At 42.6% G+C, this 13,356-nt stretch overlaps 1 protein-coding gene across 1 annotated transcript in view; it reads right to left on the bottom strand.

Annotated features, from left to right (window-relative positions):
* Window positions 1–1,290: 1,290 nt before the first annotated feature.
* Window positions 1,291–13,356, bottom strand: part of LOC147684154 (solute carrier family 12 member 9-like) — a 582,177-nt gene continuing 570,111 nt past the window's right edge. The window contains exon 13 of the mRNA XM_086944548.1: window positions 1,291–9,767. Coding sequence (XP_086800674.1) covers window positions 8,920–9,767 — 848 coding nt within the window. The 3' untranslated portion in view covers window positions 1,291–8,919. The remainder of the gene's footprint in view (window positions 9,768–13,356) is intronic.

The raw sequence follows: 13,356 nt of genomic DNA, 5'->3' as shown, positions 1-13,356 counted from the left end.
ATATAGCACTTACTACCCCTGATGAGGTGTCAAAACGCTTTTTCGGTGAGTAGCACGCTACTCCGGGACCCATAGTGGATTAGTGTTGAATTAGTATAGTGAAATATGAAAGTAATTTTAAGTGGTGGATAGGTTAGTCAGTCATTTGGATTCAGAAGGATAGAAGAAGGCTAGAAGAGGAAAAATGATTTGTATTTATATAGCACTTGTTACCCCTGATAGGGTGTTGGAGCGTTTTTTTTGGCGAGTAGCACCGCCACTCGGAAACCCATAAAGGATTAGTGGTGAATTAGTCTGTGGAAATATGAAAGTAATTTGAGTGGTGAATATTAGTCAGTTATTTGGAGTGAGAAGGATAGCTGTGGAATGGAAGGGGAAGAAAGGTTTGCATTCATGTAGCACCTGTTACCCCTGATGGGTGTTGAAGCGCTTTTCTGGCGAGTAGCAGGCTACTCCGGAACCCATTAAGGATTAGTGTTGAAAATTAGTATAGTGAAATAGGAAGTAATTTGAGTGGTGGATATGTTATTCAATTATTTGGATTGAGAAGGGTTGGCGGTGGGACAGAAGAGGGAAAGAGGTTTGTATCTATATAGCGCTTGCTACCCCTGATGGAGTTTTAAAGTGCTTCTTTGGTGAGTAGCATGCTACTCCGGAACCCATAAAAAATTTGTGTTGTATTAGTATGGTGAAACATGAAAGTAATTTGAGTGGTGGATATGTTAGTCAGTTATTTGGATTGAGAAGGGTTGCGGAGGGGTAGAAAAAGGTTTGCATTATATAGCGCTTGTAACCCTGATGCGGTGTTGAATCGCTTTATTGGCGAGTAGCACGCTACTCTGGAACCAATAAAGGATTAGTGGTGAATTAGTATAGTGGAAGATGGAATTTAAGAAGTGAACATTTTGGTCTGTTATTTTGTATTGAAAAGGATAGTGGAGGGATAGAAGAGTGTAGGGTTTGGATATTTTTCTTTCTTTTTTTAGCAGTAGGAGGAGGCTTTTGGACGAGTAAAGTAAAAAGGGGTTTTGGAGGGAAGAAAGAAGAGGTATAGCATACAATACGACCCAATTTACTTCTTGGAAACAATTGCACCCACCTCTACAGGGAACATCACTTTGTCTCAATTACCTCAGATGTTAAGTGAAACAATCCGAGCAGCTCTATACTTTTTACAAACTACACAGGCAACATTTGATTACATTCTTATTACACTGTTCGAGTTGACTAGGACAAAAAATATATTACCACAACCTGATGACTCTATTTGCAAAAAAAAACATTTTAAAACACGCATTTATTAATTTTATTTGCTCTCAAATTTCTCCATTAAAAATATAGAACATTTTACATATCAGTCAGAACTCCCATTTTGTGGGAGCTACATTTGAAATTGTACATAAAACTAAAAAGTTTAGGTTCTCGTATGCATCACATCAATGCTATTGCTAACTTTATATAAAATCATTTTCAATACATTTGATTTTTGCATTGATTTGAAGCATTTGCTGCACGGCAGATAATCACTCACATTGCATTTACTAGTATAAAAATAGGGACCTTTGATACATGGACACTACGATAAAGATTGTAACATCTTCCCACAAACTGGAGTGACCATTTTGAGGTTCAACTAAGCCGACGCAACAACGTTGCATGGATCGAGGACATGAAGTGAGATTGCCCAGACTTTGTGTCTGATCTTGGAACCGATTTAGTGTATCGTGCGACACCCTCTGATCAGAGGATACTAACTGGTTCAAGCCTTTTTGAGAATGCGTGATCTGGAGTGTTCCATTGCCATGGTGTGCCTGGCCGGCATGATGGAGGTGGCTTATGAAGATCTAGGCTGGTGGGACGTGTCTTTACACTATCTTTTGCGTATATTCATTTTAAAGGTGTTAATCTAATGCAGAGTACCTACAGAAATCAGAATATTGCTCCAACGTATGGTATATTTTGTGACTACAACTCTGGTGACCAGTGAAAACAAAGGAAAGGAGAGGAATAGCATTTTGGCACCCTCACAATTTAAACCGATGATCATTGCTCTCGACCAGGGGACAGTGCCTTGAACAACTGTGCGTGCAAAGAGTGCGTTTGTGTGTGGAGTGTAAGGTTGACCCTGGGCAGCCCCAAGATCACTGCATTCACACCAGGTGAATGCGTGCCGGACCGGTACAGTTCTCGACTGGAGTGCTAGTTGTCCATGTTGTTGTGCATTAGGAAGTAGCAGGAGAGATATGTGTTTTGGGTTAATTTAGGGGAAGAGTAATATGTGGGGAAGGAGAAGTGTGGCGGTGTTGCAGGTGTTGCATGTGTATCTTGTTGTTAAATGTGAAGGAGAGAAGTGTATGTCTGTGCAAGCTGTGTTAGTGTAACAGGGGAAGTGTGGCAATGTGTGGTCTCCTCTGATGTAGTGTTAATGTGGCAGCTAGCCTCCACATCCGTGTTTGTCGAACAGTGGTGTGATCTGGAGTGTCTTGATACTGTGGTGTGACTAACCAAGTCTGATGAGCGAACTGGTGAAGATGTAGGCCAGGGTTCTCCAAAGTTGGTCCTGGCGGGCCGGATCCATGACAGATGTTTAAGAAAAACTATATTTATCCAAATGGGGATATGCTAAAAATCTGGAATGGGACCGGATTCCAGGACAGCCTGTGTAGAATTCTGATGTATACTGTGCATTCACCTTGAAGCGTTACCTCCTTAGTCTAATAAGAGCTTAGAGAACCTGTGTGTTTCTTCTGTGTGCCCTATCTTCAGTAGTTTTAAATTCCCCTTGACTTATTGCTTCTTCAGGCCCCTTCTTCAGGTCCTTATGAGGGTGAGACTTGAGCCAGAAGTCCTCAGGCACCCACATAAGTCCTGCTATCAGAGCGTGCTCTGCACAAGACACACGTTAAGTGAATCACTCAATCATGTGATTCCAGAGCCTGACCAGACCAGACTAATCATGTAACTTTTTCTTATTGAGCCTCAATTTTCATGGAGTGTTCTGGAATGCATTGTCACCAATTGGCTTGCCAATGGTGAAACTGCACATCGCAGGCGTCACAGAATGTTCAGAGGCACTGGCCCTATCCGTGCACAACTATACATACATTATATGGAAGGCTCATCACTTTGTATGCCTCACGGTGTCGCGATCTAATTGACCGCAAAGTGACACGTGATGCAAAGTTTGATGTAACAGAGTCCACATAAACCTCTCCTGCTTCCAGGTACAGTGTCAAAGCATCAGGTTCATGGACATTTGGAGAAAGAAGTCCCAATTTACACTCCTTGCAACCAAGCTGCACATAGGAGTTATTTCCATAAAGAACAAGCAAGTCATTTGGGACTGCCTGTAGGTCTTTCGAGGTGACAGGGCAAGGTAGGTACATTTTCTGACCATGGATCACAAGTTTTTGCACAGGAGTCGGGGCGATGAGGTTGTATGGGTTTAGCGGCTGCAAGTGATGGTGGGATGGGTGAGCATGGGCCCCAGCAAGCATAGGAGGGATACCACGTTTGGAGATACATTTGGACACTGTTGGTAGAGTGTAAGGATATCACTTGCTGGGTTAGAGTTTGCTTTTGTTGCTCTTTGCTGAACTTTGTCCTCAAAGAGGACATGACATTGGTCAAAAGCATTTCAGGAGTAGGAAGAATCGATTATTGATCACCAAGCAGTGATCTTGCATATTGCATTATTGTGATCAGAAAGAGATTCTGGTGTCCGACGTTGCATTATCTGTTTTGCACATTGCATTATTTTGGATCGAAGAAAGTTGTTATGCACATTGCATTTTTTTTTTATCAAAGAAAGTTGTTATGCACATTGCATTATTTTGGGCCGAAGAATGCTCTGTTTTGCACATTGCATTATTTTCGATGAAGAAAGCTGTTTTTCATATTGCATTATTTTGGGCCGAAGAAAGCTCTGTTCTGCACGTTGCATTATTTTGGATCGAAGAAAGTTCTGTTTTGCACATTGCATTATTTTGGATCGAAGAAATCTCTGTTTTGCACATTTTATTACTTTGGATCGAAGAATGCTCTGTTTGGCACATTGAATTTTTTTGGATCGAAGAAAGCTCTGTTCTGCACATTGCATTACTTTGGATCGAAGAAAGCTCTGTTTTTCACATTGCATAATTTTGGATTGAGGAAAGCTCGGTTTTGCACATTGCATTACTTTGGATCGTAGAATGCTCTGTTTGGCACATTGCATTATTTTGGATCGAAGAAAGCTCTGTTTTTCACATTGCATAATTTTGGATTGAGGAAAGCTCTGTTTTGCACATTGCTTTACTTTGGATAGTAGAATGCTCTGTTTGGCACATTGCATTATTTTGTTTAGCAGCTGGGTCTAGTTTTGCACATTTCGTTAATATTGCCACAAGCAAGCATTGATGCTGCAAACTGCATTATTTTAGTCAAAAACAAAGATTTGCATATTTTATTATCAGGCCAGATGCAGGCACAGGGACAGAGGCAGGTACAAGCCTCTGACGTTGCATTATTTTGGTCATAAATAGATGATGTCCTGCACATTGCATTATTTTGTTCAGAAGGAGGCACTCCACTTGCACACTTCAATAACTGTCAGTGAGGCACAATTGTACCTCGGTGTATTCTTTTGGTCAGAGGTATGTACTGGTCCTTAACATTGCAATATTTTGCTCAGAAGCCACTCTAATGTCATCCGTTGCATGATGTTGCTCAGAGTTAGACACTGGTTTTGCACACTGCCTTAATTTGGTTAGAAAAAAGGCACGGGTTGCACATTGCGTTATTTTAGTTAGAAAAAGGCACAGGTTGCACATTGCATTAATTTGGTTAGAAAAAGGTACTGATTGCACATTGCGTTATATTGGTTAGAAGAAGGCATGGGTTGAATATTGCATTGTTTTGGTTGGAAGAAGGCATGGGTTGAATATTGCATTGTTGTGGTTTGAAGAAGGTACGGGTTGCACTTGCATTATTTTGGTTGGAAGAAGGCACGGGTTGCACTTGCATTATTTTGGTTTGAAGAAGGCACGGGTTGCACATTGCATTGTTGTGGTTTGAAGAAGGTACGGGTTGCACTTGCATTATTTTGGTTTGAAGAAGGCACGGGTTGCACTTGCATTATTTTGGTTTGAAGAAGGCACAGGTTGCACATTGCATTGTTGTGGTTTGAAGAAGGTACGGGTTGCACTTGCATTATTTTGGTTTGAAGAAGGTACGGGTTGCACTTGCATTATTTTGGTTCGAATCAGCATTGGCTTTGTACACATTATTATTTGGTACAGAATGAGGGACTAGTCTTACAAATTGAGCTAACTTTGTTAGAAACAGATAATAGTCTTCAAAAATTGCATTACAAGGGTCAGAGCATGCCCAGGCGGAGCTGGCATAGTTGCAGTACGTGGAGTTCACAGAGTTGGGCGTAAACTCAGTTGTGGTCCCAATCTTGTCATGCCATAATCGTAGACTGGACCATGCAGAAAAAGCGAAGGAGACAAAAATATGCAAATGGCTGTGACTAAGAACATAGATTATCATGGGCCTTTACCAGAGGCATTCTGTGTTGGTCCTCAAGAGCCAGAGCCTCGCCGGACTGTCAAAGTTTCAAAACAAGATGAATTTACATTGATTGGTTCTAAAAGTGAGTAGCTATCTAGAAGATTTGGCATGGCTTTAGCCATTAAGGGCCTAAGTGTCACACCACTGGGATAATCCAGTGCAGAACTCAAGGCAGACCCTGTGCCTGAAAACCATCAGTCCAGACCCCTGATCATCAACATACTCATGCTTGCAAATAGGTAGTGCTTGAAACACACATTAAATTGCCAACTCCTTGTCAACGTACTCCCAGGTAAAGGTGGGGTCCAAGAATAATCTTATTAATTGGAAGAAGAAACCAAATTTGGAGGCGTCCCTTTTCAGGAGCAAATTGACACAGACAACCGTGAACAGTGAAAATAGCCGAGGAAGAAGTAAAAAGCACAAGTGTTGGCTTCTGAGGGCGTGCGTGGTGGTAGAATGATGGTACATCATCAAAGGCACCGGAAGACTCTCTGAATGGAAGAACTCAGGGTTACGTGCTTAAAGGGGGCAATTACACATAAGCCGGTCTAAATACTGGGATTACATCTGCCATTAAGAGAGCCTAAAGAAAAACACATTGTGGAAAAACGGCACAAGGTTCAATTCTGAAGAAGCTCTCCCGGTGTTCTAAGTCAATATTGTACCACCTTCAAGTTTTATTACATGGCCTAAGGCAATGGTCTATGTTTCCATCTGCCATCTTTTCTTATCTACTGCCTGGTGTGGATCCATAAGTTTGTGAAATGGCCACGTCAACACTATTATATTTTCCTGGGACTGTCGGCAAGCCATGGCTCCCTTTAACACTAGCAGTAGGCAATTCAAAGCATGGTGTGTGTGTGTGTGGCATGAAGAGCCTTCTCCTCTACATCCCCAGACCACCGTTCCAAACAGAATGCGGCATCGGTATGTGCTATCACGCTTACTGGCATTTTATATCCACAAACGTTTGGTGTTACCAAGATAGAGAATGCAATACCTGGAAATCTCTTCGCTGTTCCACCGTATCACACCAAAATAGAACCAAACTAAGGGGCCCATTAAGATTGTGGACGGACTGGAGTCCGTCCGCGACCATAGAGGATGAGGGAACCTCCGCATGGCCTGCGGAGTTCCCTCCTGCCCAATTAGGATGTGACCGCCACCCTGGTGGTCACATCCTCTATTTTTACCATTGCGGCGGGTGCGGCTTCAAGCTGCACCCGCCGCAATGGTAAAAATGCATACATTGCATTTGTATGCAGAAAGCGGCAGGCACCGTGCGGTGCCTGCCAATTTTTGCATACAAATGCAGGGGGGTACCATAGGTACCCCCCATGTGCACCCCCCACCCCCCTTCACCCAGGGGGCCCGCAACGGGCCCCCGCATTGAAGTTCCACATGCTTTTCCACAGCGGAAAAAACCGCAGCGGAAAAGCATTTTTTAAAGTCGATCCTAATATGGCTGGCGGTGTCTGAGAGACACCACCACCATATTAGAGCTTTTCCGCCGCGGTTGTAAGCCAACCGCAGCGGAAAAGCTGCGGACGGAAACCAGGACCCACCAGCCATCCTAATGTGGTGGTGGGTCTTTGGTGGGTCCACTGCGGTTTTTTCGCATCCTCTGGCCCGTCGATGGCTTCCGCCGGCCCGGAGGATGCGGAAAAAATGCAATCGTAATAGGCCCCTTAATCTCTGTAGTGCTCGCTGCTCGCGCTAGAGTTGGTCCAAAATACAGCAAGATGCTCCCAGGACAAAGTTCTAGCCAACAGCAAATGAGTAGTGTGCTGCCGCTGGCCAGTTCTAACAAACTATCTACCCCCATAAAATAGGCCGGCCTTTCACCTGCTCTCTTCCTGAAATGAAATTACACACATATAACTTATTTTGTTAATTAAAGCATTTGAATGGGCACCCTAATAGCAGGAATAGTAAAATGACCTCTCTCTTTTATGTCAGCACTTAAGTCAGAATTAACACAGACAGACACTAAGAGGTCAAATCTGTAACTGAAGGATATACATTAAATAAATACTATTTTTTTTAAATTGTAAGAACACCACTGTCGCATCTATGCGTTACTCTACGCACTGGAGCCCATGTAATTCATGGCTCAGTAGAGATGTATGTCGGATAATTGATTGTCAATTCTTGCCCGTGATCCTACGATGTCTACTGTTTGCCAATCAATGTTAAAGGTTTCCTGGTGATGCCACCAACTTTATAAACAATTGTACAGAGCTGGGCATTTACCACTCTCCTCCACTAGTAGGGGAGACCAATCACCTCTGGAAAGACAACCACCTGAATGCTTGTCTGTTTCATCATGGTCTGGAGGCTTGAGTTGAGGCATTACCCAATCTCACTCTTTGCAATTCCTATTGATGTTATATTGAAGTGAGTACTGATTGCTCTAAACATTTTAGATACATTCTACAGAATCCTGTGCCAATTAGGGAAGACAAGATCCATTATGAAAAGAGATAAGATTTATCAGTCACTTGGCTCCCTAGAGGTTGAGGGAAAGGACATTCCCTTTTATAGAAGACCTATAGAAAGTAGCAGTTTATAAATATAGTCTTAAATATTCAAATATCCCGAGCATGGATAAATGACCTCCAAGTACCTTTCAAGTAAAGCCCTTCATACTTTATATTCACACATCACCCACAGCCCCATAGCTTGCTTATCTCTTTCCTCTTTCATGCTTGTGGCCACTCTTCTAATTAGCAGAGGTAGGAATCTGTTTCTTGAAAAAAAACTCTCCTGAGTTCTTGTATAGAAGGCAATTCTCATTCTAAATTCTCTTTTGCAATTCTCCACATAAGGTATGTAAAAACAGATAAAGTGCTTTCAAACTATGCACAATTTTTCATATAAAAAAATAGAATGTTCTTTTGTTGGTAAAAGTCCCTTTTTGATGGATCGTGCAACTGCCCATTTATCTAGGACACACAGCAACACAGATGTCTCTGCCCTCCCATTGGAATGTGAAACAGACCACCTGCCTGGGTCACTATAATACATTTGGAAGAAGTTAATTTCTTATTGAACAATATCATCCAGGGAGCCATGTCTGAAAATCCATGGACCTTCCATTGTTCATTCTTTAAGGAATACATTTCAAAAGGGCCTACAAAGGTTGAAATGTTCTAGTTTGAACCACTCAAAAATCCACATTTTAGGACCGATTTGCGAAGGAAACTTATGAACAGAGTCTCCGCTCTCGTAACTTGACGATTCGTAAGTTACCTTCGTGAATCGTGTCTTTGTCTTCACTCCTGTCTATTATAAAACCTTAATTGATTCACTCAATCATTCATCCAGTCTGATACTCATGCCCTTGCTTTACAGCACGAGCTTCTAAAGTTGTGTGGTTATGACTGCACTCAGGCCATTGACCAGCAAGGTAGGTCCCAAGTCTTTGGTGATGGTGTCGAGCTGGTGGAGGTATCGATTGTAAAGTCCAGTGTCAGCTGGCGGGCGAGGTAGATAGAGGAAACGAACAGCTGGTGGGCGCTTGGTATTCTGTTCCAAGATCATCTTGTTCACCGCCTCCAGGTACTCGTCAGAGATACGGTTGGCATTGGTGGGAAAGTTAGTGAAGGCCTCGAAGTCCTCCTCTTCCCCGTCGGCAGCCTGCTTGTGCCAGTGCAAGGCGGCCACAGCGTCCCAGTTGACAATTTCAATGTCGGCCTGGATGCGCAGCTCCTTCAGCAGCTGCCTCAGCTTCTCTTCCTGCACTGGGCGGGGGCTGGCGGACTCTATGCAGAGGAAGAGGCGGAGCTTGGCCCGCTTCCAGGAACGCACCATCGTCAGGACACAGGCCATCTGCAGCATAAACAAGCTGCAGGTGTCTACATAGCTGTTGCTGTCGGGGCGCAGGAGGTTTACTGGCCAAACATCCACATAGGCGCCCTTACCTCCATGGGCAAACGCCTTTTCCTTGTCGAAGTCTGCAAAGTACCGAGCCAGTACTACATTCTTCAGCATCTTGATGGAGTCTGCAATGATGAAGACATACTCCTTAGCACACAGCCGCCCCGGGGACATCCCCTTCCGCACTGGTGGGAAGCTGATCTCCAGGTCTTTGCTGTCACTAGTGATGCTCATTGTCTTCTGGGTAGCTGTGGCTGTTTGTTCTTCCAGGAAATCCTGTGGCGGGCAGCTGTCGTAAAATCCCAGCACAATGGTGTTGGGTCTCATACCACCTACAAGACACAAAGAGAATGATGTTAGCAAAAAGAATCACTTTCTCTCATTGTTCAAAATTTGATTGCCAAGCACTGCTTTTCACTGACCATGTACTAAGCCAGCACAAAATATTTGAATTTTATGTTAAAAGACATTTATTGCAGATTCACAATATGCAAGCTTACATTTTTTTTTAACAATGGAGACTTGTTCATGCAGAACATGTCTTGCTGGCAGATATCGTTGGCTCACACCAGTCTCCTGCAAGTTTTTATTTTTGTTGTGAAGTGCACACACATGTGAGAAAAGTAATGTGAGATACCCACAAACCACATTTACTATAAAATTTTAATTGCAAGCTTTTTTTAAATTGGATTTTATTCCCCTTTTTTATGCAAGCAAGACAGAATACATATTCAAAGATAAGGCGGAAAAGAAAGGCATTACATCACAAAAAAACAACAAAGGTCATACAGATGGAACATAAGCATGACAAAGTAATATTTGTTCATAATCAATAACAAAGACAGGGAGGAAAGGCCACAACTAGTACAAACCAAATATTTAAAATACCCCGAAGAAGGAATATGCTCAATCCAACTCCCCTTGAATCCACTGCCGAACGGGTGCCCAGATCTTCATGCCCAAAGCTCTTTTTTTCCGGCCCTTTGTTCTATATATAGCCGCTTCTATATTATATGTAGCTAGGAGGCGAGCTCTCCAAGTATCAAAAGTAGGGGGAACTGGATTGATCCATTCTTGGGTGATACATGCCCGTATTATTGCCATACAGATAAAAAATAGATTTTTCTTCCCAACCGGTAATGTATCAGAGGTTACCCCAATTAGAACTAGTTCCCCTGTTAGAATAACTGTAGAGCCAAACAATAGTGCCAGGAATTTCTGAATTGCAGTAAAAAGTGAGGATAACCGAGGACACAAAAATACATGTGCAGTGCATCGGCTGCAAACAGCCCACATCTACTGCACGATGTACCCGCAGTCGGCCCCTATTTAGAGATTTTTGAGGGCGTATAATATAGTTCGAATAAGGCCATATAATGCTGTGTGCGTGATCTGCCTGTGATCAAAATAGTGTTCGCCAATGCAATGGATTCCTCTATCTGGATATTATCGCTACCCAACTTTTCTGCCCATCTCCTATGGTGAGACTCTATATCATCTGAACATGCAGAGATAAGCAGGTTATAGTAATAACCTATCGATTTTTTTGAAAACATGCTGTCGATGAGAGGAGTGTTAAAGAAACTATGAATCTGCAGATACTTGAACAAGTCATGGCTTGTTAAATTATACTTGTCTAAAAGCTCCGCAAAAGAGATAAGCTGATCGTTCTGCCACAGGTCACCCACAGAATGAATTCCCCAGTTACGCCATCTGGTCATAACGTAATCTTGAAAAACTGGGGGAAAAATGCTAGATGATGAAAAAGGTGTATACAACAGGATTTTCTGAATCCCTAATTGGCGCTTGATTATCCTTTATACCCCATATGCGGCTTTCAAAGTCTTGAACTTAGTTTTTTTAAAGTAGCTTGGCTCTATATTTTTAACAAGACAGCCGCGGCACTCCTCCCCCAATGCAAATTCATAAATTGATGGTGAGTGGCTCACTGGAATTCGTGCCTTTCCACCGATTATCAGCGGCATGATAAACTGTAATACTGCTGCAAAATAATAATACAAAAAATGCGGGATTCCCCACCCACCCCTAGCCTTTGAGAGGATCATCTTCTTATATGATCTGCGCTGGCGTTTATAACCCCACAAGAATCTAGTTGCCATCCTTTCTAATTGTTTAAAACAGCTCAGGGGGAATTCAAGGGGGATTGTCCGAAACATATAAAGACATTTTGGGAGTATGATCATTTTTAAAACGTTATTCTGGCCATATGAGGATAAATGGAGGTGATCAATCCACTCAAGCGAGGAATTTCCTTTTTTCAGGACTGTGTTTAAATTTAACTCTGGGATGGCAGAGACTGGAGATGTAATTTTGATGCCCAGATATGTCGCTACTGCCACTGTCTTAAGCTGTGCAGGAGGATTCTGACCCACTAATAGGATTTGGGTTTTGAATATATTCAGTTTGTACCCTGAAAAGGCTCCAAACTGAATTGCCAGATCTTCTATTATTGGCAATGCCCTCTGAATATCGGTTGTGGTCACTACTATGTTGTCAGCGTAAGCGAGAGCTCTATAACTAGTACGTGTGACTTGTACAGGCACTATATCCTCCGCTTTGTTCAGTTCATTAAAAAAAAATATCAATATAAAGGGCAAACAAAAGTGGTGAAGACGGACATCCCTGTCGAGTACCTCGTAGGATAGAAAAAGAGGAGGATTTTTTCGCTCCAATTTTAATACATGAAGTAGGTAGAACATAGAGTGCTTTTAAAGCTGAGATCATCTGAGGACCGAAACCCTTCAGTGAAAGCAGATCCCAGAGATACAGCCAGGCTACCCTGTTGAATGCCTTCTCGGCATCCAACAGGATAATGCCAAGTGCCGTCTTGGTCCCTTGGACCCAATCCATTAAGGCAATCACACACCAAACATGGTCCGTGGTATCCCGATTAGGGATAAAACCATGCTGCCAATGTGATACAATTGACGTTATTATACCTGAGAGACGGGATGAAAAGATCTTGCTATCAGCCTAGATCAATGAGATTGGCCTATAGGAAGATGGAAGAAGGGGAGGTTTATCTTTTTTGAGAAAGGCCATAATAATCGATTGCCGCCAAGATACTGGTGCTACCCCTTTCTGAGCTTCTAAGAAAGTTAGAAGCAGATCTTGTTTTAGGACGTGGCGGAACACCCTATAAAACTCTAACCGGATGCCATCTGGTCCCATAGCCTTACGAGCCGCAAGGGAAAGAATGGCTGTCTCTAATTCTTCCCATGTGATATCTAGATCGAGTGCTGCCGCCTGTGCGTGGTTAATTTAGAAATATTGCCAGGACCACAAAAATTTAAAATAGATTCAAATATACAGTTTACTATAGAATAAACGGAAAACCTCTAGGATTCCCTCAGGTTGGTGGTGAGTTTGTCCCATCTTGTCCTGTATCTTATTGACACAATTGAATGCTTCCTTTTGTCTGATTTTTTTAGCCAAAATCCGTCCTGAATTTTCCCCAACTTCATACACTTGTGATCGGAAAACTACCACTTGTTCCGCTAGATTCATAGCAAAGATCTCATACAGCCTAGATTCGTGTATGGAAAGACTAGATTTGATATGTTCAGTGTCTTGCGAGGAATTCATAGCTATAACTAGTTTGGCTTCCCACTCCTGCACTGCCTTATAATAAGAAGCTAGTTTATCCCGGGAAGTTCTTTGCTTGTTAATAGAGAAAGACAGGGTCTCCCCGCATACAGCAGCTTTAAAAGCATCACATACCATTTGGGTTGATGCAGATCCTCGATTGAACTCAAAAAATTCCTTTATCCAATTCCCCATATACTCGATATATAGAGGGTCTGCCAACAATTTACGCTCAAACGTCCATGAGGTCGCATTAGGTGAAGTGCCCACCTCTGTTTTAATCTCTATCAATATAGGATTGTGATCCGATATTAT

The sequence above is a fragment of the Lissotriton vulgaris genome, chromosome 11, assembly GCF_964263255.1.
Source record: "Lissotriton vulgaris chromosome 11, aLisVul1.2, whole genome shotgun sequence".
Taxonomy (NCBI): Eukaryota; Metazoa; Chordata; class Amphibia; order Caudata; family Salamandridae; genus Lissotriton; species Lissotriton vulgaris.
This window is presented reverse-complemented; position numbering and strand designations above follow the sequence as displayed.